Here is a 21,672-nt window from a genome sequence, read left to right as displayed (position 1 = left end):
GAGTGCGCGGCGCGGAGCTCTCGGCCTCCCCACCTGCGGGTCCGCGGCCCGGGCGAGCAGGAGCGGGAAGCGCCTTCCTTGCCACACGACCCTTCGCCAAGTTGGGGACGCTCCCCGGAGTTTCCCTCCAGGCTCCCCGGCAGCCTCCTGGGCCGCAGCCGCCGCCGCAGCACCAGCCCGCCGGGCAGAGCTCGCGGTTGGGCGCCCGCGCCTGGCGCCCCCGCCTGGCACCGCCCGCCGCCAGGCCCAGCCCCGGGGGCGCGGCCGCGGGGTTTCCGTGCGCCCCGAGAGGGCTCCGGGCCGTGAGCGGCCGCGGAAAGGCTTTTGACAAAACAACAACAACAACAACAACAACAAAAAAAAACCCCTTGACCACCAAGGCCAGCCTCTTCCTGAAAGCCCCGAACGCTCCGATACAGGAAGTAGAAGGGAGCGGGCGCCCCAGAGCGCGGCGGCTTCCCACTTGGCGCGCGGCGGCGCCCGCCGGGCCCTTCCCGAGGGCCAGCGCTCGCCGCATGCGGGCGCCCGGGCCACCGCGGCCCGCGCCGCCCGGCGCCTGAGCCCTTCCGTCCACCGTCTGCGAGCGGCCGGCGGCATGATCCGACGGGCCGGGGCGCCCGCTCGCGAGGACCCCGCGGGGTAAGTCCGAGGCCGGAGCCCCCTCCTCCCGGGTGTCCCCGGTTCCCGCTCGGCCGCGTCCTGTCCGCCCCACCCCGCACCCGCCCCCGCCCCTGCCCCTGAGAGTTCTCGGGCTTCCCGCTCCCGGAGCGGCAGCGGCTGCGGCCGCGGGACCTCGGCGGGCCGGGCTGAGACGGAGCCCCTGGTTTCGGCCGAGGCCGGACCCTCGGTTCTGCGCGGAAGGGGGCGGCTCTGGTGACTCTGCGGGGCTCAGAGACTCGGCCGAACTTTGCAGTCCAGACGTGGCTCGCTGGAAAATCAGCCGGTACCTTCGGGAGCCTGGAGCGCGGGTGCAAGAAGGGCGTCTCTACCTGTCAGAACCGGGGTGGAGGGGCTGTGTGGACGTGGCCCATCCCCGGACTCCTGTCCCGCCTGAACTTTGGATGCAAACACAGGCGGTCCCGGCCCTGCCGGCTTCCCGCACCCACGGCTCCGCCTGCCTCCCAGGGCGCCCGGAGTCGCTGGCGCCCGGCATGCCGCGGGGTGGGGGCGCCTGTCCCCGCAACTTTGGGCGCTCGCGGCGCAACAATAACCAGCCCGCCTAGACCGAGGCGCCACCGGGAGCCCCTACCCCGCTCCTCCGGCGGGACCGGGGACGGTGACCTTCGGACCGGCCTTTCCCAAGCCTGGTTCTTGGGGAGGGACCAGGGAGCCCGCGGGCTGAGCGTGGCTCGCGGCGTCTCCGGGGAGCAGGCTCAGATCGGAGTGCGTGAAGCCGAACCTGTTTGGGAACCGGGTCTGGAGTGTCTAGTTTCACCACGTCGCAACCTACGCTTTGGGACAGGGCTCTGGGCGCACTCCGCGGGAAAGCTACCCTCGCCTCCCTCAGCCCAGCGAGCGTCTCGGGGAAAGCTTCAGGGGGCTGAGGAGGCTCCAGTTCGCCGGCAGATTCTTGGGAAAAACCCTTAGAACCTTTCTGGGTGCCAAAGTTGACGGACAGCTCTAGGAGCGCCAGTCCCAGCTTTTTGGTTTAAAAGTCCTGGGCCTACTGTGATGGACACGCAGCTGCTGCCTGGCCTAGCTCAGTGACCTCAGCTCCCAGGGCCCCAGTTGTAGGCTCTGTAAGACAGGAGGGTTGGGTGGATCTTGTGCAGTGCCAAGTTGGGGGTGTGGGGGGGCGCGGCTGGAGGTGACTGGCTCCCACTCTGGTGGGTGGGGTGGCTTGGAGGGGCCCTTAAATGATACATCTAGATCTGATTGCTTCCCTCCATGTCTCAGTGCCCCATTGTCATCCCAGTGGCAAAATTCTGCCTGCATCCTTTCCCTTGGAAGTGACTTCTGGAAAGATAAATGCCACCCAGTGGGAGGAACTGGGGATTCCATTGGGGAAGGGGTCCCCAGGGGCAAGTATCCGACACACCCAATGTTGCTGGGTGGGGCTGGCAAGGAGCAGGTTCCCCAGGAGGAAAGGGAGGTGAGGGGCCAGAGTCCTGACCTCTCCAACTTCCCATTTTTCTCCCAGGGATGACTTAGCTTGACCCACTTCCTCTTTGTTCATTGCTGGACCAGTTATTGAACCTCTCTGTGCCTCAGTTTACTGACTATAAAATGAGGATGAGTAATAACAAGTGCCCTTTGCAGTTGCTTTGAGGATTAAATGAGATAATGCATAGAAAGTGTTTTGCACGTTGGCCTTTGGGTAAACTCTTAATAGTCATTGTTATTATTACTATTATCATTTGTTGAATGACACCTTTCTGTTTACTGGCTGTTTAACCTTGAACAAGAGACCTCAGGGTTAACACACCTGCTCAGGCCTTCTCAGAACGGTGCCCGGCACATCCTAAGTGTTCGATGAATCCTAGCTTGTTGCTGAAAATGTTGTTTTATTTAAGGACCTTTCGGGGTGGAAGGGTTCCTAGATCGTAGGTCAGTTAACCTTGCACCAGGTACAGGAGCCCCTTTGACAACATTCCCGAAAGGCCCTTGCAGACCTCCTGTGACAGAGAGCTTGCCCGCCTGTGGCAGCCCTTCCGACAGGCAGGTGGCCTGAGAAAGGACTTGCAGAACTTGAGTTGCAGTGCGCCCCCTTCTAACTCCTACCAGTTGAACCCCTGCTCTCCCCTCGGGAGCCCACCCTTCTTCACTGCCAAGTACCAGAAGGCGGTGGTCAGGTGCAGCCTGTGGTGCGGCGCCCGAAGATGAGGCGCAATCGTCTATGACCCCTCCCCCCGCCCCCCACCCAACACCTGGCCAGGCCCTGGTCTGCAGCTGAGCTCAGCTCTCCAGGGGGCTTCCCAAAGCGCCTCCTCCCCAGTGGTGGGGAATGATACTGAGACAACTAGGGGGTGCTTCCCGCCCTCACCCCCCAGGGACTAGGATCCCGTCACCGGGTGCTGGTCCCCTTTAATAGGAGCGTGGGGATCTTGGCAAGCTGGGGACAAAGAAAGTGCAGGCGGCTTGCCCTGTACCTGGGGCGCAGACCCTCTTTCCCGCTCCGGTCAGGGTTCTGCTGATTCATCCGAGGTTCATTCAACAAATAGCGGCTGCGTTAGGTGGGGGTGGGACCCAGCGTTTAACCAAGACCGTGCCCCCTTGTAGCTGACATTCCCAGGAGAAGAAATGGAAATTCAAGGCAAGGGCTGTGGGGAACCCAGAGGGGCTGTTCTGAAGCAGGTGGTCACGGCAGTAAGTCCTCTCCAAGGAGATGGCATCCATCGGAGGCCTGAAGGAAGTGGGCAGAGTGAGACAAGACCCGGGGGTTGGCGGTTGGCCCGCGGGGGACTGTGAGGTCGGGAGGCTGGAGTGGAGTGTGGGAGATGATGACAGATGAACGAGGGTCCCGTGGGGGAAGCCAAGGGCCACGGGGTGGGGGCGTGTTGCACAGAGGAGTGGCCTGATTGAGTTTTGGGCTGTACTGAGGACAGATGGCAGGGGAACAGAAGCAGACGCAGGGAAGCCCCCTCTGCAGCGCGGTGACTAGGACACAGGGCAGCGGCAGCGGCAGGGACGGATCGCCAGCGGGGAGGTGAGACGCTGGAGCACAGGGCGTGCTGATGGATGGCTTTGCGGCGGGAGAGACAGAGTCGAGGATGACTCTAGGGGAGCGGTGACAGCCCGAGGGACAGATGCCGGATTTTGTGCCAGGGCCACTGAGCATGTGCACGTAGAGCCCACACTTTCATAGGTTTGATAGATTGAGGGCCTGCTTTAGATTTCACTTGAAAGAGAATTTCACTCTGGGAACAAATATGGCCATCCCAGACCTAATCCAATCCCCTGATGTAACAAAAGGAAATGGAGACCCCAAAAGAGGAAGCGCCTTACTCAAGGTCCTGGGGGCCGCAGCTGGAGCTGGCCCTGGCACGCTGGGCTCTGCGGTCTGGGGTCTGCACGGGGCTGCCTGTGCAGGGGGCCTGCTGCCTCCTGCCTGACCCAATGTGAGGGTCCTGCCGAACTCCTTGAGAGGAGCTGCTCAATAACTACAGCTGCTAAGACAGGGGCTTTTCTAGGGTGGGGCCACCCAGGGACCAGTGACGGATTCAGGGACCCAGCTCCCAGCTCCAGCTCTGCCCGCTGACCCGGGCCTCATTGCTTTCAAAAGCTCCCAGGCGGTCCTGGCTGGCCCTCGGCTGGGGACCCACCCCCTTCCAGGCCCTATGGGAAACTCTGGCCTGCAGGCTGTCCAGATCCGGCCTGCCCTCCTGGGCCCCGGGCAGCCCCTGTGCGCCCCCCGGGGAGGGCAGAGGGCGGGGGCACAGGGTCTGTTTGTGCCGGGGGTTCTCAGCACGCTTGTCCCGGCGGCCCTCCTCCCCACCCCCTCACCACGGGAAAGGCCCTGTGCTGGGCCTGGGGCCCTGTGTAGCGACCTTTTCTGAGGCAGCAAGTGTTAAAGCTTCAAGCGTTACAGGTCAGCTGCATTTTAATCCAGGAGATCAGGAAATCGAAGCCAGAAGCCAGCCAGGAAGGGGTGTGACATTTGCAGGGGGACCCACCCCTGCGCCCCTCGCTGCCCTCGCAATCCTCCCTGGGGCTCCATTTGACAGACAGGAGTCTGAGCTGTCCTGAGTGCGTCACCACGGCCACCGGCCTAGAGCAGAGGGAAGGAAGGACAGATCAGATCGTGTGACAACCACAAACTCCGTCCTACTCACCCACCCTTCGCAGATCCCACTGTCACAGACTCTCCCGTCGGCCCACGTCATCCACGCCGTGACATCTGAGCAGAGCTGGGAGGCAGCAGCGAGGAGGGGAGGGTGGGCTTGGGGGACAGAGGTCCCGAGGGGAGGCTCGGAGGTGGGACAGTGTGCAGCGGGACCCAGGAGGCAGGCAGTGGGGGTTTGAGAGAAGTTAGTTTGGGCCTAAGAGAGGTTGATGGAAAAGCGCAGGAGTAGGAAGGGGGCACCCATGGGACCCTGTCCCCAGGGCCTGGATTACTCCAGAAGGATGACCCAGAACGGACCCAGACTTTCTGTTGTCCCCCTTCCCCCCTCCACCCCCCATTAAGAAGTTGCCTTCAGAAGGGACTGAGGGGCCAGGAGTCATCTCATTCCAGGTGCGTCGGCTTAGGGACAGTTAGAGCTGCTCTGAGGGCCAGCTCTAGAACTTTCTGCTGATAGAACTATTACCCTGAACCTGCTGTTCATCCTACAACCCAGGGGTGTCCAAACATGGGTGTTTTCTTTCAGATTGGAGCTGAAGTCAGAAATCACAACTTCCATGAGTTATCTAAGCTGTTGATGTCCCCTCCATCCCGCCCTTCCAGGAGCCCTTTGGTGTCATCTTTTTTGCAGATAGAGACAGATAACAGCTACTCAAGGGCAGCGAGGAAAGAACCACATTCTCTCCTGCCCCCCAATCACCCTTAGATGCTACCGTCTCGTATTTAAAAGACCCCTCGAGGGTTCCCTGTCCTTTGGTCCCGCTCCAGTCCTGCATGAACGTAACGCACAGCTTCGCCTTTCTCCCTGATGTGCAGAACTGCCCAGGCCCCCGCCTTGGCCCACGATGCCGCCACCTCCTCCATGAAGCCTTCCGCCCACCAGTTCACAGAGATTCCTCCATTTTGAATACTCAGAAAACTTTTTACAGGAGCTATTTATTTAATGAGCAGTTTTAGAGATATTAAACTGTATCTTTCTCCTTAGATTATAAACTTCCAGATAAAAGGGGTCAGATCTGTTAGATCTATATCTTTCTGTCCTACAAACAGTTGGCACTCAGTAAAGGCTTGAGGAGGATGATATACTGAGTGACATTTTAAAAATCGCCTCTTAGCCTTCTCTTTTGTGTCCTAAAGCACCTGGACTTTTGGAACTGTTTGCAGGACAGCCCAGACCTCGGGCTGGGCCCAGGAGGGGCCGGCCCAGGACTGGGAGGCGAGGAGCCCAGCTGCCTTTCTGCAGCAGGCGGTCGTCCCCTGGGGGCCAACCCCCCCAAGTCTGGAGAAGGAGGGAACTGAGTGAAGACCCCTGTAGACCCTGCTCCCAGCAACATTCCCCTCCCCCCTCAGGCAGACGGCTGCCCTCACTTAGCTGGGAGAAGGTGGAGCCAGCTCACGGATAGATCCTGCATCCTCGGACAAAAGCAAGGAGTTAGCTGGGTGTACAGGTTCTGGGGGAGCCCTGGCTGGGTCAGCGGGTCCCAAGTGCTGGTCTGTGGTCCGCCGAGAACTTAGGAAAATAAGACTGTCCTTATTGTTGTTGTTGTTGTGTGTGTGGTGTGCCTCTCAGCCAAGGCTGCCAACCGATCTTTCCCTGGGCAGGACTGTTCTTTATTCTGAGATTAGATCCTTTGCCGTATTAGGCCTCTTTTCTTCTATGAAATGATTGGGTAGGTTGATGGTGGTTGTCAGCTTTTCATGTCTTTTTAGCCAAATAAACGGTTGCTGAAGGAAAGTCTGAGAAACGCGGCCCTGGCTGCTGCGGTGGAATTTCTGCATTTCGTGTCCCCTGTCCCTGCCCCACCCTGTCCCTGCCGCCTGCCTGGCCGCGAGGCAGTCGGCCTGGTGGTATCATCCAGTGCTGACTTCAAAGAAGCTTAGGGACTTACATGCTATGGGATGTTGGGGGGCTGAAGGTATCTGTAGGGTCCCCTTGGTGATTTGGATTGGACTCTAGGAAGCAAGTCCCTCACTCTCTGGGCCTCAGTTTCCCTGTTAAAATGAACTCAGTGGTGTCTCAGGTCCCAGCTTGGCCTGACGTCAGGGATTCCCGGAATTACCGGCCAGCAGGCAGGGGAAGCTGGTATCCCAGGGCAACAGGAGTTCACGAGGCTGAAGTGCCCCTTGGAGAGGAGTCTGTCTCCTTCCTTCAGCCTGTGGAACAGTCTAGAACATACAGCACGTTTTCATAAGAGACAAAGACCCAGAAAGGAGACTTCTGGCTCATCACCCTGACCGGTGCCTGGAAGGAAATGGGTTTTTTTCAACGCTGAGGGTTTATTTTTGAGAAGCTAGTTTTGAAAAAACATGCCTTGGTTTTGGGAGCCCACTTTGGGGACTGGCCCCTGCCTTCCTAGTAGAACTGGGTGACTGGGGGGCGAGTGGAAAGGATGGGCTAGAGGCACCAGATCACAGGTGTCCCCACTCCGGCCGTTCTCTGCAGGAGCTGTGGGTGCAGGGGGGTATCGGCGGCCGTGTGTCGCGGGGCTCCTGGCTCTCGGGGCTCTTAAGGGCAAGTTCCGAGGGCGGGCCCTCCCAGGGAGGCTCAGGCTGGGGGAGAGGGCTCCCTGCCGGGCAGGGCAGGCAAGGGCCTCCCCACCACACCCCCAGAGCCGCCCCCAGGTAGCCAGCCGTCCCTGAGCGGGCATCCCTGAGCGGGGCATCACCGGCTGCCCCCACTACCCCGCCTCCAACACACAGGCGTCACACAGTGAAACCAGTCAGTCCCTTCCCTCCTGCCCTGAAGGAGAAGAAGGAGGCGGGTGGACACAGAGGAGCGCTTTCCTCAGCCTGCGAATCCACAGAGCGGTGGGGAGGGCGTGGCTGGCGCCATGCCGCCATGCCAGTGTGGCCTCGGCCTTCAGGCCTTTGTTAGAAGAATCCGGAAGCCACCATCATGGCCTCGGCCTCTGGCTCTTCCCCGCCTGCCAGGAAGGGCCCCTGTGCAGCCCCAGCGCGTCTCCCCCCGACAGGCGCGGTGCTCGGAGGAGCCCCCCCAATGGCTGAAACCTCTCGGGGGGTCAGGAGCTGCGAAAGGTGCAGCAGAGCCACTCGCCCCCATCTTGCCAGTAATTCCTGGGGGTGCCCCTACCCCGGCTGGTGTGCTTTTGAACAGCCAACCCGCCCGCCTTAAACTGTCAGTTCCCTTTTAGAAGCGACGGCGGCGTAGGCAGTGGTTGTGGTCAAGGCCAGTCGCTGCTCTGCACAGTGGCAGCAGCACACTCAGGCCACATCCTCCGGGGAGACTCCGCCAGCCAGGCCGGCGAGTCCTCCGTCCTCAGGGGAGCCCCCCTCCCCCAGAACCTGCTCCGCCCACACCCTGGAGTTCAGGAGAGGGAGGCCAGGGTGGGCGCCTTTGAGCCACTGCGTGAGGGCTTCCCTAAAGGGCTTCCTGCGGGACACTCCCCTCCCCAGCCCCACCCCGCGCCACGGAAGTGGCGCCATTTCATTTATCAGAGCCAAGGACTTTTTATTCCTGAGGTAAGAGATGGGACTTCCAAGGCCAGCCACCAACCCAGCTCCTTGACTAACATTCAGCACAAGGTGTCAGGGCTGAACAAAGAGATGGTGATCTGAAGACAGAAGGGGGGGCGGGTGGACAGGGACAGCCCAGGAGAAGGAGTGGGGACCACAAAGGCAGCAGAGAAATGTCCCCGGGGCGAAATTGTTCCCTGGGTCAATAAGTGTGCCTCATCCGCCTGCAGGGACCAGAGAAAGAACGGACTTTGCACCTGAAATTTACAATCTGACCATCTCTGGCTAAGAGCGCAGGCCCTCCAGGAGGGGCTCCCGGGGATCTCTTTCCCCAACCTCCATGCTCCTAGCTTTGCAATGTCCATCAATGTCAGGGGTTGATAGTGCGAATTTCTCTAGGGACACTGCACTTCAAAATGAGGACTTTGCTCTCTTCCCGTGGCAACTGATGGCAGCATTTATTTTGCTTGCTTCTTTCTGTTCTTGACATTTTTGACAGAGCATTCATCTAGAATATATTCAGAGATTCTTTTTTCAACTAAAGTCTTTCTCATCCATCCTCACCCATCCATCCATACATTCACCTACCTGTCTCTCCACATACGCTCCCCTCCCTCCTTCCCTCCCTCCCTCCCTTGTTTTCCTCCTTCCTCTCTCTCTATCCTTCCCTCCTTCGCTCTTTTCCTGTCTCCCTCCCTCCTTTCTTTTCTTCCTTCCATCCACCCACCCAGCCACCCAACCTCCCAGCCACCCATCCATCCACCCACTGAACATTTTTTGAACACATAACAGCAATTTCCAGTTTATCCACTAGGGAAAATAAGAGAAACATGCACATAATTAAAGTACAGGGCACTATATTAAAACGTGCTGAGGCCCCGTTACACTTAGCTGTGGTGAGCACGGAAGGCTCCCTGGCAGGGGCAGCATCCAGACTCAGTCTTGAATGATGGGTAGGATTTTAACAGCTGAAATCGGGCAGATGCAGAGAAAGGAATCCCAGGTCGGAGAAAAGCACAAAGAAGGGAAGCATAATGTGTCACTACTTTCTAAGTCCTCTCAGTTTTAAAAGAAACTCCTGAAAACTTATGTAGGCCTAGGTTTTGGGACTATTTCCTTGAATTCTATCACCGTCCAAGAATATTTGAGTTCAAGGGCGAAACAGAGCCGTGGACTGGCCCTGAATTTCAGTTGGGTGTAAATTGTAGCTGAACACTTCCCAATTTCCTTGTAGCTAGATGTGGCCATATGACTAAGTTCAAGACAGTGACATATAAATGGGGGGTGTAATTTTCTTGGAGATATTCTTAAAGAGAAGGAGCATATGTTTCTCTTCCTTCCTCTTTTCTGTTGGGTGGAATGCAGATGTGATGGCTGGAGTTCAAGCAGCCTTCCTGGAGTCTGAGGTGAACTTGAAAATGGAAGCTCTGCAGGATTCAAGACATGTGAGAGCATCATCCCAGTCTTGGACAGCTTATTCAGGCCTATATATGAGAGAGGAATGCACACCTATCTTATTTATCACTCTTATTTTAGATTTTCTGTTACAAGCTTAACCCTAACTAACACAGAAAGTTTTATGTCTTGTCGCATAGTACCAGGTTATATGCCAGAAATACTAACGCTGCTTTTCATGGTTACCTGCAAGTCTGTCTCCTAGTGGAGAGAGAAGGAGGAGAGAAGAGAGGTACCTTTGCGTTGCTAAGGCTCTTACTTCAAGGACTAGCCTACTTACATTTTTGTTTATTTGGATATTTGTAAGTTTTATATTTCACTAGGAACTTCAGACTCATTATTTTGGTTTGAGTTCTGACTCCCAAATTTGGTGCTTTGACAGGGCTAAATGTTGCCTAGCATGGCCATCATATCTCTTCCCTCAGCCTCAGTTTCCTCATCTAAGCGTTAGGTGGAGAACTCCCCTGGGTTAACTCTCCCTGCGCTCCGTCTGAGGTTGGGTCTGGGTCTCCCACCACATTGGCACAAGAAAGGCCAGGACCCAGTCTGAACAGTGCCTGTGTCCTCACTGGCTGCCACAGTTCATTCATTCGTTCATTCATTCATTCATTCGTTCATTCATTCATTCATAGCTTCTTTATCCAGCACATGCCGGGTGCCAGGCTGGATTTGAGCCGACCACTGGTCCCTGGGGAGTCTTGACGGGTCACCTCATCTCTCTGCCCGGCCTTGGGAAAGGCTTGTCCTGAAATGGCCAGAGCTTGACTTTCCCTTCCCAGAGACAGTGCAGGCTCCCTTGGAGCCTGTGAGGGCTGCTCTGAGCTGTCCTCCCACAGCCGGGGATCGGCCCCAGGCCGGAGGCCACCCTCGGGCTGCATCTGAGAGGCCCCAGGCATGGCCAGGGATGGATCAGGGCGGCCGGTCTTGAGAGGCTGGGCAAGGGCCCCTGAAGTGGTTTGAAAGACAGTCAGGGGTCTTCTTCCCCCACCCCTGGCTCTCGCATTATCAGGCGTCAAAGCTCAGCGATGCTCTGGAGACGCCGCTGCCGCCCCCCCCCACCCCCAGTCCCTGCTCACGGATGAGCCTTTGGCTCACAGAGGGGAAGGTGTTGCCCAAGTCCCAAGGCGGGACCTAGGCTGTCTCCAGGGCCCTGTGCAGACAGCCCCGCGTGTTCCTCTGCGTGGCACCTCCACTGGCGGCCTCTCCCTCCAGCCTCGGGGGAGTGCCGAGCTCTTTCTTTCCTGTCTCAGGGACTCGGCACTTGTGCCCCACGTCCACCTCCTGCTAGTCCGGCCCCCAGGGCTGACGTCGGAGGGCTGTTGCATACAGTTGTGCGGGCTGCTCCCAGCACATAGACGCCTGGCTGGGAGGGAAGCAAGCGGGGCTGACAGTTCATCCTCTTGCCCAGCTGTGTGTGATGTCAGGTGGGGGGGAAGTGAGGGGGAGACATGCCTCCACAGGGAGCAAGCCGCACCTTTTTCTAATTTACACAGAGGTACGACCTAGGCCACTAGGGACCCTAGCCAGCAGAAGCCCCGTCAGCACCCTCAAAGCCTCACTCCTCACGCCTGTTGCTGCATATTCTTTTTCTGTGACCCTGCTAGACTGTAAGCTGCTGAGTGACTCCTTCCGGTGGGGGGTCGGGAGTGGGAGGAGGGCGTCTTCGCCAGATCAGCGCTGTGGTGGGCACAGAGTGATGGACTCAGAAAGCTCTTGTGCTGAACGACATTTGCAAGGCCGGGGGAGGATTTTCTAACACAGATGTTGGGAAGTGCTTGTCAAATGAGCATGGGGCAGGCCAGTGCCAAGGACAGAGGTGAGGAGGGATTGGCCGGGGTAGCAGGCCTCTGGGGTCAGAGGCCCGCTGGGAGGGCTGTGGCTCACAGAGGGGCTCGGGCCTTGAAAGCCTGAGCAGCAACGGGGTGACTGGGCACGCTGTCAAGGTCACCTCTGAGTGGGGGGACTCTAAGAGCAGAGGCTGTGGTCAGAGCAGCCAGAGGTCCCCCTGACCCAGCCCCCAGCCCCAGCCCCACCCCCACAGGCCCTGGCTGAGCTGGGCACACCGTGCGGTGGTTGCCAGAGCCCCCAAACCCTCCCCAGCCTTTAGACCCCCACCCACCTCAGTGCTGGCCATGACCAGGACCCTCAGCCTTGTGAGGACACAGGAGGGACATGTAGTGCTGGGGTCCCCAGTTGGGGGGGGCCCTGCTTCAACTGGAGCAGCGTCTGGGAGAGCTTTCCTGGGGAGGCAAGGGCCAAGCTGAGCGACACAGTTTCTTGGGTAAACATGGGGTGTCAGGAGCTAGTGTGGCCATGCGGGAGGGGGGGGGGCGTGTGGAGGAGGAGCGGTGGTGGCGGAGGGGTGCAGGCCGTGAGCCTGAGGTTTGCACTCTGCGTCTCTGCCTGGATGGGGGGGCGGGACGTGCAGGAGAGGGAAGAGACAGCAGAGGCCCTCAGGCTGTAGCCTGCAGCTGTGAAGGCTGAGACAAGTTTGTTTCCTGGCTTTTAAACTTCAGTTGTGTATTAGTTTCCTAGGGCTTTTGTAACAAAGTAGCACAAACTGGGAGACTTGAACAAAAAGGATTTATTCCCTCAGCGCTGGAGGCCAGAGTCTCAAGTTAAGTTGGCTGGGGGGCTGTGTTCTCTGCAGCTCTCTGTGGAAGACTTCCTTGCTTCCTGCCAGCTTCTGGTGGCCCCAGGCAATCCTTGGGGCCCTTGTCTTGCGTCTGTATAGCTCCAGCCTCTGCCTCCATTGTCACATGGACCGTCTTCCCCCAATGTGTCTGTCTCCTTGTTTCTTCTCTTCTTACAAGGACGCCAGTCATATTGGATTAGGGCCCACCCTGCTTCAGCATGATCTCATCTTAACTAGTTACATCTGCCGTGACCCTATTTCCAAATAAGGTCACCTTCTGAGGTCCTGAGGGTTGAGAATTCAATATATCTTTTGGGGAGATACAATACAACTCACAGCAAGCTGAAATTTACATATAGTGAAGTTCACGTTTTTTGAGTGTGCATTTCTACACGGTTTGCAAACATAGTTATGTAACCACCACTGCACTCAAGATAGAGAATAGGTCTGACCCCCTCCCAACTCCCCGTGCTCTCTTGTAGTCAGCCCCTCCTGCCTGCCCCCCCAAGCACTGGTGACCACTCCTTTCTTCTTCCTTCCATTCTCCCTTGTGGAGAAAGCCACACGGGTGCTGCCTTCTGAGCCTGTCTCCTTTCACTTAGCCGAATGCATTGGGGGTCCGTTCCTGCTGGGCATCTCGGCGTGGTGTTCCTTTATTGTTGAGAGCATTTCACTGTGCGGACACATCCCAGTTTGTTAATCCCCTCACCCACGGCGGCGCATCTGGGTTGTTTCCAGTTTTTGGCAGACACCTCTACAAATAGAGCTGCTGTGAACATTTGTGTAGCAGGACAGGATTCTGGCGTGAGGAACCATGCGCGCCAGCTTGCCTTCCGGTCGCCGTGTGAAGGGCATGGGGTAAGGGGAGCACGTGGGAGACCCAGAAAGAGGCTACTGCAGGGTCCAGGCGCGAAGTGACAGTGGCCTGGACTAGGGCCTCAGCAGCAGGGATGGTGAGAGGCAGGCCCCCTGGGGTGTGTCTAGGACGGGGAGTGGACAGAGCCTGGTGCCCGATTGGGTGGGCACCATGGCGCCAAGGAGGCCACCTTTACTGTGTCCCATCGCCCGCCCTCCATGTCCCCAGGGGAGGACGGCTGCGGGGGCTCAGCCTGGCCATCTGGACACGTGGACCTTGAGAGGGGGAACAGGGCTTTGGGCCCAGGGTCAGGCTGTCAGGGGTCACGTTCCACTCTGTGCCCCAGTTTCCTCCTCTGTAAAACGGAGATGTTACTAGTTCCTACTTCATAGAGCTGCTGGTGGATTCCATGAGTCAGTCCACGTAAGGGGCTTGAATGGAGTCTGATGTGGTCTAGGTGTTTAAGGCCAGTGGTCGTGGCACAGTGGGCATGGGCCCCCTGTGGCCCATGCGCCTCGCCCCTTTGGCAGTGAGCCGGCCTGCGGTGCCTGTCGCAGCCCTGGGGGCTGTGGACGGCATCCTCAATGCGCCCCTCCCTTCCCAGGTCGGCCCTGCGTTGCCCTGAGACCGAGCTTGCTCCTTGCCCTGTGCATTGCCCCCTCCCCTCACACAGAGCAGAGGTACGGAACCCCACCGTGCGCTGGGCTCCGTGCGAACAGCATGTGACGCAGCAGCCCCCACCCAGTAGGCTCTTCATAAAGACAAAAGCGTGTGACCCGCTCATGACTCAATGAGGGCAGACCCGGGGGAGTGGCTCTCAGGACACCCCCAGGTTTCAGGGCTGGCAGAGGCTCCTCTGATCTGCCACAAATATCGTCCTCCGTTCTCCTGACCAAATATAGGTTCTGCCTCAGACAGGAACTGGTCAAGGTGGCAGCTGGGCAGCCCCCCCGCCCCCCGGCTGGCGCCTGGCCTGGACCATGGCCAGAGGTGTGGTGGGTCCAAGTTCAAATGCCGCAGCCCCTCCCGGTGTCCAATGGAGAGTCCTGCGCGGAGACTGGGGTTCACGTCCAGGTTGGGCACGATTGGGGCCAGGCTAATGAAGGGACATTTACAGTTAACCCTCGCTGCACACAGATTCGATATTTGTAAACTTGCCTGCTTGCTGAAATTGATTTGTTACCCCCGTGCTTTGGGAGGCATTTGCAGACATAGCACATCCCCACCTGCGGCCTCACAAGGCAGCGTGCTCCCTTCTCACTACAGTCCTCATACTTCAAACAAGTGCTCTGTTTTTCACGCTTTTAGGCCTTTTGTTGACGGCGCCACCATTTCAAGTGCCCCCTACACTTAGTGCTGAAGTGCTGCCAGTGTTTCAAAACGCAGGACGGTTGGGATGGGCTTCCCGAGAAAGCGTGTGTTAGGTAAGCGTCACTCGGGCGTGCGCTGTATCGCTGTGGATCGTGGGTTCAATATTGAGGAAGCAATGACATGTGTTAAATAAAGTGTCCGTAAACAGACACACACATAAAGCAAGGTTACATGTCGACCAGTTGACACAGATCTTGTGACCAGAGGTTCTCAGGAGCCTGCCTCTGCTGTTCCCCTTGGTGCGATGGTTCCGAAGGCGCGGATTCAGCGGTCGCGGTGACTTTGTAGAACATCACTACCCCCGGCGAGGGAGAGCGGCTGTGTCTGCGTTGTGTAGATCGGTCATTGCCAGACCGCTCCCCTGCGCCGTCTGCACGTCCGCCATCCGCCGCTCATTCCTCTGGGTTACAGAGTGCCTGTCTTATGTGTGGTCCTTTAAAATGCACATGTCCTTGGCATGTGCACCGTTCTCTGCTCCCTTGCCTGGTCCCCTCTCCCCTCCAGTGAAATTCCAGGCTAAGAAAGGACAGTGCCCAAGAAGAGGAGTGGTCCATGCCAACATTTCATATCCTGTGATTCTAAGACAAGAATCTTTGTCTAATAGAAGAATCAATCGAGGCAAACAAAAAAGTGGGAATTCTTGGCATTCATAGATTGGACATTTATAATGACCACAGTTTTGTCTTGAGGGTTTACTTCAGGCCCCTTTGCTAAGAGCTTTGTCGGTCCATTGTCACAGCCTGCGAGGCTGGGGTTACAGGACCCAATTTATAGGCGAGGAAACTGAGGCCCAGTAAGTGACTCGATCGAAGCTCCCCACAATCAGCGGCAGAGCCAGGACCCGAACCCAGGTCCGTCCATTCTGGCGCCTCTCTCCCAAGCCCCAGAATGGCCTGCAGCCCTGTGTTGCATCCCAAGGTTTCAGAGTCCTGCTGCTTCCCTGTGTCCCGGTGAGCCTGCATCCTCGGGGGGATGCTGCTGGGACCTCCCCTGGCCTCCGAGCCCCACCCAGAGGGTGACCCTCGCTGAGTCAGCTGGATCGATGCACCAGGTGAATAACCAGAGAAGTGCGGAAAGGTGGCCCAGCCCACCCACCAGCCTCCCCAAACCCTATCCTGTGATGCCTGTCCCTGGGATCCCTGGGTAGGATGCGCTGCACCTGCCATGCCTCAGCACGGCTCCTTCCAGCGCCTCAGTCTCCCCCACCCCGGTGGCTCCCAAAGCTCATGAGCCAGTGTCCTCGATTCCTCCAGCCTCCTGCTCCTGACAAGTTGCCACCAGTGGCTTCCCTGGTGCTAGGGCCCAAGGGGCTGCGCACCCTGGAAAGTGTGACGGTGCAGGGGAGAGGGATGCCGCCTAAGGGTGGGGATTCGGGGGGACTCCAGGCGGGGGTGGGCGCCCACTTTGTTCCTCGAGGTGGGCGTGGGCCCAGCAGCGGCCGCAGTGAGCGGCATCAAGACTGGGCTGAGCACGTGACAGCTCATCCCCCAGTAGAGGAAATGTGGTCACCACAACTGTTAGGTGGGTGGCAGGGTGACTCAGTGTCAGCAGGGGTGGAAGGAATGTGAGGCTGCAGTAGTTTCCTGCAAGGTGCAAGAGGGGGCCTGGGGTCTGTAGCCTGCGCCATGGGAGGGCCGCTGTCAGGGACCGTTGTGCTGGGCCCCTGGGCCTGGGCCAGCCTGGGCCAGGCCCCTCCTCCGGTTTAGAAACGGGGGCTCACTTTGTCAGAGCACCTCCCCCACACGCTGAGGTCACGTGTCGCCTTCCAGCAAGCCTCTGAAGTAGTGGGGTGCGAGTGTCCTCTCGCTTATTTCCCGGAGGATGCCCAGCACGCCTGCGGCAGAGGCTAGAATGGGGCCCCGGCTCCCGGGGCAGGGCAGAGCACTTCCTGCTCCACTCAGAGCTGTCCAGGGCGCGGAACGTCTGCAGCCACCGTGCACTGAGCCACCGCGCGCTGAGCCACTGCCGGCAGGCTCCACAGGCAGCAGTCCGCGCTGCCCCGACGGCCGCCCACTGCGGCCTGTGCGCTTCCCAGCCTCGTTCACAGATGCTGGGAGGCCAGGATCAGAGTGGGATTTGGTCAGGCCCCCAGCCGCCCTGGGCGAGGATATGGACGCGGAGCAGAGATCCCTCAGGAGGGGCCGGAGCGCGGGCACAGAGGCACCTCGTGTCCCCCCTGGGGTGACTCACACCCACCGTGGGCCTGCTGCTCCCCTGCTTGCCACCCCGCCCTCAGCCCAGGGTCAGGCGAGCTGAGCGAGCCATGATCTTCTTCCCTTTTCCCCCAGATGATGGGGAACCTCTGAGTAAGCGGCAGGCAGGACCAGAGGCCGGGGTCACCATGGGACATGTGGGCTGCCACGTGTGGTGGGTGCTCCTGGAGGGCGGGAGGCCGGCAGGGGCCAAGGACGCGTCTCCCCAGAGACGTCACAGCCTCCTGTTTTGTGAGCCCGGCCCATCCCTGGGGAGGAGAAGGCAGCAGAAGGAAGAGGGCAAGGGCCCTGGCAGCCCTGAAGGGACAAGCCAGGGGCAGGGGGCAGGATTGTGTGCAAAAGGCGGGCCTGAGGAGGGCCGTGGCCGCAGCCAGCCGCGTGGGCAGCCCCTGAGAGGACCCAGGGCCGGGCAGAACCCCGTCTGCGGGAGAGCTTTCTGAATAGGGTGGTGGCTAATGCCGTAACACTCGGAGCGCACCTGGCTGTCTTTATTAGCTTTTTCTTTCTTCCTAACTAAAAACAAACCCCACACATAGTACAGGAATTCACACACTGAAAAGATTTAAACAATAGAAAAGTCTAGACCTACGTTGTCCAGTACATTAGCCACTGGCTGTGTGTAGCTGTTTCATAAATTAAATTAATTAAAATGAAATCACAGTCGCACGAGCCATATTTCAAGTGCTCCATAGCCACAAGCAGCTCATGGTGACCACATGGGACCGTGCGGACAGAGAACATTCCATTATCGCACACAGTTCTTTTGCACAGTACCGGCTACATCAGAAACTGGGGAAACCCTACCAGTTGAAAACTAAGTGTTGGAATCCACTGGGTTCCTTTGTTTTATGTATATACATATGTCTGGGTTTCCACCTCTCCTTATACACACTGCCATCTGGTCCACACAGCTACTTGACCCTCCGGGCATTGATACTTCCCATTTTTTCCCAGATGAGGAAACTGAGGCTCAGAGCATATTAATAGGCCACAGCTAAGGGGAGCGTTGAAACAGGTTTGTACCCTCGGGATAGAGGTCCATCGCCCTGGCTTGTCCCGGGTGGCTGAGGTGCAGCCAGGTGGAACTACCACGATCTTGTCAAGTTCCAGCACTTTCTTCGTGGTTGTGTGTGAGAGAGAGACCCAGACGAGCCAGCTGCTCTTCGGGAAGACTCACTCCTGGGCATCCATTCTTCCATTTTTCTTGTTTCCCCTGAAATGTTCCCCTGAAATGTTCACCTGTTACTTTCTGGGTTTCATTAGATAGTACACACTCTGTAAAAATTTGGAATGTACAGAAAAGTGTGAAGAAGGAGAGGAAAGGACCATAATCTCAGGATTAACACCCACCACGGCAGAGCAGGGAGCCTGGTACCTCCGCCCCACCCCCAGACCCCCGTCCTTGGTGGGGCCAGTCTTCCTCGTGACGCCGGCCCGCTCACCGGCTCACGTGGATTTCCTTTGAGAGCCCTGCGCCCCACTGCCTCAGGGCCCCTTCTCGTCCCCTTGTGGCCATTTGGAGATCCTCTGTGCGAAGTGCCAGTTCAAGCCCCTTGCCCGTTTCTCTCTCTTTGTTTTATCTTCTCCTTATCAGTGTGCAGAAGTTGTGCAGAAGTTGTGCATCAGTTGGTCCTGAGCCCTTTGGGGGTTGTGTGTGTTACAAATACCTTCTCCCGCTCAGGGCTGGACTTTCAGCCCCTCCTCCATGGTGTCTTAATGAACAGATGTCTTCATTTTAATGCAGTCAAATTTATCAGTCTTCTTTTAAGGAGGGGTGGGTGTGTGTGCGCGCGCTCTTTAAGGAGACGGTTCCATCAGATTATGAAGATGGTCTTTATTTTCTTCTAGAAGATTTTTTGTTTCGTTTCCTACATTTAGGTCAGGACAGAGTCTTCTCAGAACTGATTTTCATATAAGCTGTTAAGGAGTCAAGTTTCTTTTTTTTTTTCCCCATGTGGACACCCGTTGTCTCAGCACATTTTGTTGCAAAGTCTGTCCATTCCTCAATGTTCTACTGTGGTCATGTGTAAGTCAAGTGACTGTGTTCTGTAGGGTTTCTCTCTGGACCAGTTTTGTCCACCGCCCTACGACTCTGTCCCAGCACCAAGACCACATCGTCTTGATCACTGTGGCCTTAGAATAAGACTTGATATCCAGCAGAGCAGACCCACCAGCTTCTTCACGTGTGTCTTGGATATTCTTGGCCCTTTGCGTCCCTATGTGCCTTTACACAGGGTACTCTTGGGTTCAAGTTGGGATGGCACTGATTCTATAGGTCAGTTTGTGTAGAGTCTGCACCTCAACAGTATTAAGTCCTCCCACTCCATGGACAAGATCTAGCCTTCCATCTCTTTAGTCTCATGTTGTGTGTTTCTAATGTTTACTCTTATATCATAAGCAGGCATCTGGAAGGATGTGGGCGAGTGAGTGGTTAAGAACATTGGACTGCAGACTCGCAGGTGGCCAGTGTTCAAATCCCAGCCCTGCCAGTTACTACTTTCCCAGCTTTAGTGAGGTGCTTCGCTTCTCTGTGTCTCAGTTTCCCCCTCTGTAAAATGGGAATGGTAGCCAGAGTTACAGGTTGTTTTAAAGGATTGACTTGATGTTAATATATGTAAAGCAGTTAGAGGAATGCCGGGCGCTCAGAAGTCTTTGGAAACATTGTTAACTTATTTTTGAGTAGATCATACATTTACAGGATTCACAATAAAAATATAATTTTAAAAAAGACATACAGTCCTGCTCCCCACTGTCGTGCGCCGTGTCCTTGTTCCCACGCCTGCCCTACTAGTTACTAGTTTCTTGTGTCTTCTCTCAGGGTTTCTCTGTGCAGATGCTAATAGTCACTCTTTGTTTTCCAACAAGGGAGCACAATATTCACCTACTGTTCCCTACTTTTGTCATTTAACCGTGCACCCTAGAAACCTTTCCATATCAGTCCCCAGAGACCTTCCTCATTCTTTTTTTAAACGGTTGCACAGTATGCATTTATTTACCTGGTCCCTTTATGATGTACATTTAGATTGTTTCCAATCTATTCTCCCTTTCAGACGAGGTTCCAGTGAAGAGTCTCTTTGACCGTGTGTCACTTTGACATGTGCAGCTCTGTCTTCACAGATCTGCTATCCCAGTGTTTGTGACAGATTAAATATCTAAACTTGCTTTCTTTGTAGGCCAAAAACGGTTCAATGTTTCTAATTTTATAAATCTTTCCTATTTCCAAACATTTCCAATTTTATTATTTCCTGAACCATCAATCACTTACGAAACGTCATTGAACCCCTGTTCTGTGCAGAGCCTGGGCACGGAGCAGTAGGTACGGCCGGCCCTGCAACCTCGAGTTCAGGGAGGAGACTGGCCTGTGTGACCAGCTCTGTTGTTCGCCATTCGATTGTTTCCAGTTTGGAACGGCTGTAAGTTGCATTGTAGTGAACATCCTTGTCCATTAACTTTATTCGCTTTTTAAAAATATCTCTTGGAGATAAAGTCTAGGAGGGAAATGACCTACAATGTGCAATATTAGCCAAAACAAGAAAGCACAGTGTCCTAGGTCTGCTTGTACAGAAGCCAGCTCAGTTCCACATCTGAAATCCCCTTAACGAGAACCTTCCTTTTGCAGTTCCAAACAGTTTTTAATTGTTTTTTTTGGATGGGCAGTATAGTCATGTCGGTCAAATTCAGAAGCTACTAAAGGGTGCGCAGCGCCTGCCCCCAGCCTTGCTAGTCAGCCCGTCTGTCCCCTGCTCCCAGAGCGGCACTCGGTGTCTCTCCCTGTCTCCCAGCGGAGGTGGCCTCGGCGTGCCTCTGCGTACAGGCGTCACCTCTGAGCACGGGGCCTGCCCATTGCCCGTGCTGACCTGGGTTCTTGTGTCCCCGCTGCCTCCAGCTTCCGTCCCAGCCAGATACTGGTGCCCCAAATCTCGTCTTCTCCAGTATCTCTGTGTTCAGTGAAGTTTCTAAGGTTTTTTGTTTGTTTGTTTTTTGGTGGGGGGAAGGGAGGGAAACGTTAGCTACCCTTTCACTCTGCATAGCTATATTATTGTAACGATTAGTACGATAAGTCTAGAGCGGTGTCCGGCCCATGGTGTATGTCCAGGAAGTACCTTTGGGGTGAACGGAGGGGTGAAAACATCATCGAATGTTAGCTCTCTGCTGGGCACTGTCCTGAAGTGTTTACAGCAGCGTTGTAAGGTAGTCATACTTATGTATCCCGTTTTAAATGTAAGGAAATTGAGGCAAAGAGGGTTTGCCCCTTGTCAAGGCAACCAAGCTGGGACTCTAACCCGGGCTGTCTGGTTCCTGAGCCCACGCTTCCACTGACCCGTGAACACAACCCTCGCTGTCACTCAAGGCCTGATTGCACACAGCGTCGGGGACGGATTTGTATCATCATCTAAGAGCTGGGGCCTGAGGGGCGGGGACAGCCCTATCTTGGGACTGGTGTTGGGCAGAGGGTCGGCAGCACGGGCGGGCTGAGTCGGGCAGGCTGGGTCTGAGGGGCTGGCTGGGAAGGGAAAGGGGCTGGGACCTGTGAGCCAGAGGAGGCTACCGGGGGAGGGGGGAGGGACCCAGCCCAGGTCCCCAGGGGGCTGTGGGTGTGTAGGGCTCTCAAGAGCACAGAGCAGCCAGGGCTGGAGGCCAGGCAGAGGGAGGCCGGGCAGCAATGGGAGCCTGGGGGCAGACGTGGCACAGCAGGCGTGGCCACCGGGAGGGCCCACAGCGCTGTAGCTGGCACCCTCGCGGCTCCACCAGGAACCCGGCAGCCCGGTCTGGGCAGGCAGGAGCCCCAGGGGCCAGCGGGGCGCCCGGCAGTCGGCCGAGGCAGGGCTGGGAGCTGGGCCGTGTGTAACACACAGCGATCCGCGGAGGCCAGCTGCTCGCACGCACA

At 57.0% G+C, this 21,672-nt stretch overlaps 1 protein-coding gene across 1 annotated transcript in view; it reads left to right on the top strand.

Annotated features, from left to right (window-relative positions):
* Positions 1-291: 291 nt before the first annotated feature.
* The window catches only part of RIN3 (Ras and Rab interactor 3), a 108,885-nt gene continuing 87,504 nt past the window's right edge, over positions 292-21,672 (top strand). The window contains exon 1 of the mRNA XM_054567115.1: positions 292-639. Within this exon, the coding sequence (XP_054423090.1) occupies positions 596-639 (44 nt within the window). The 5' untranslated portion in view covers positions 292-595. The remainder of the gene's footprint in view (positions 640-21,672) is intronic.

The sequence above is a fragment of the Pteronotus mesoamericanus genome, unplaced genomic scaffold (genome assembly GCF_021234165.1).
Source record: "Pteronotus mesoamericanus isolate MK-2021 breed Mesoamerican mustached bat unplaced genomic scaffold, CSHL_Meso_final contig_182, whole genome shotgun sequence".
Lineage (NCBI taxonomy): Eukaryota > Metazoa > Chordata > Mammalia > Chiroptera > Mormoopidae > Pteronotus > Pteronotus mesoamericanus.
This window is presented reverse-complemented; position numbering and strand designations above follow the sequence as displayed.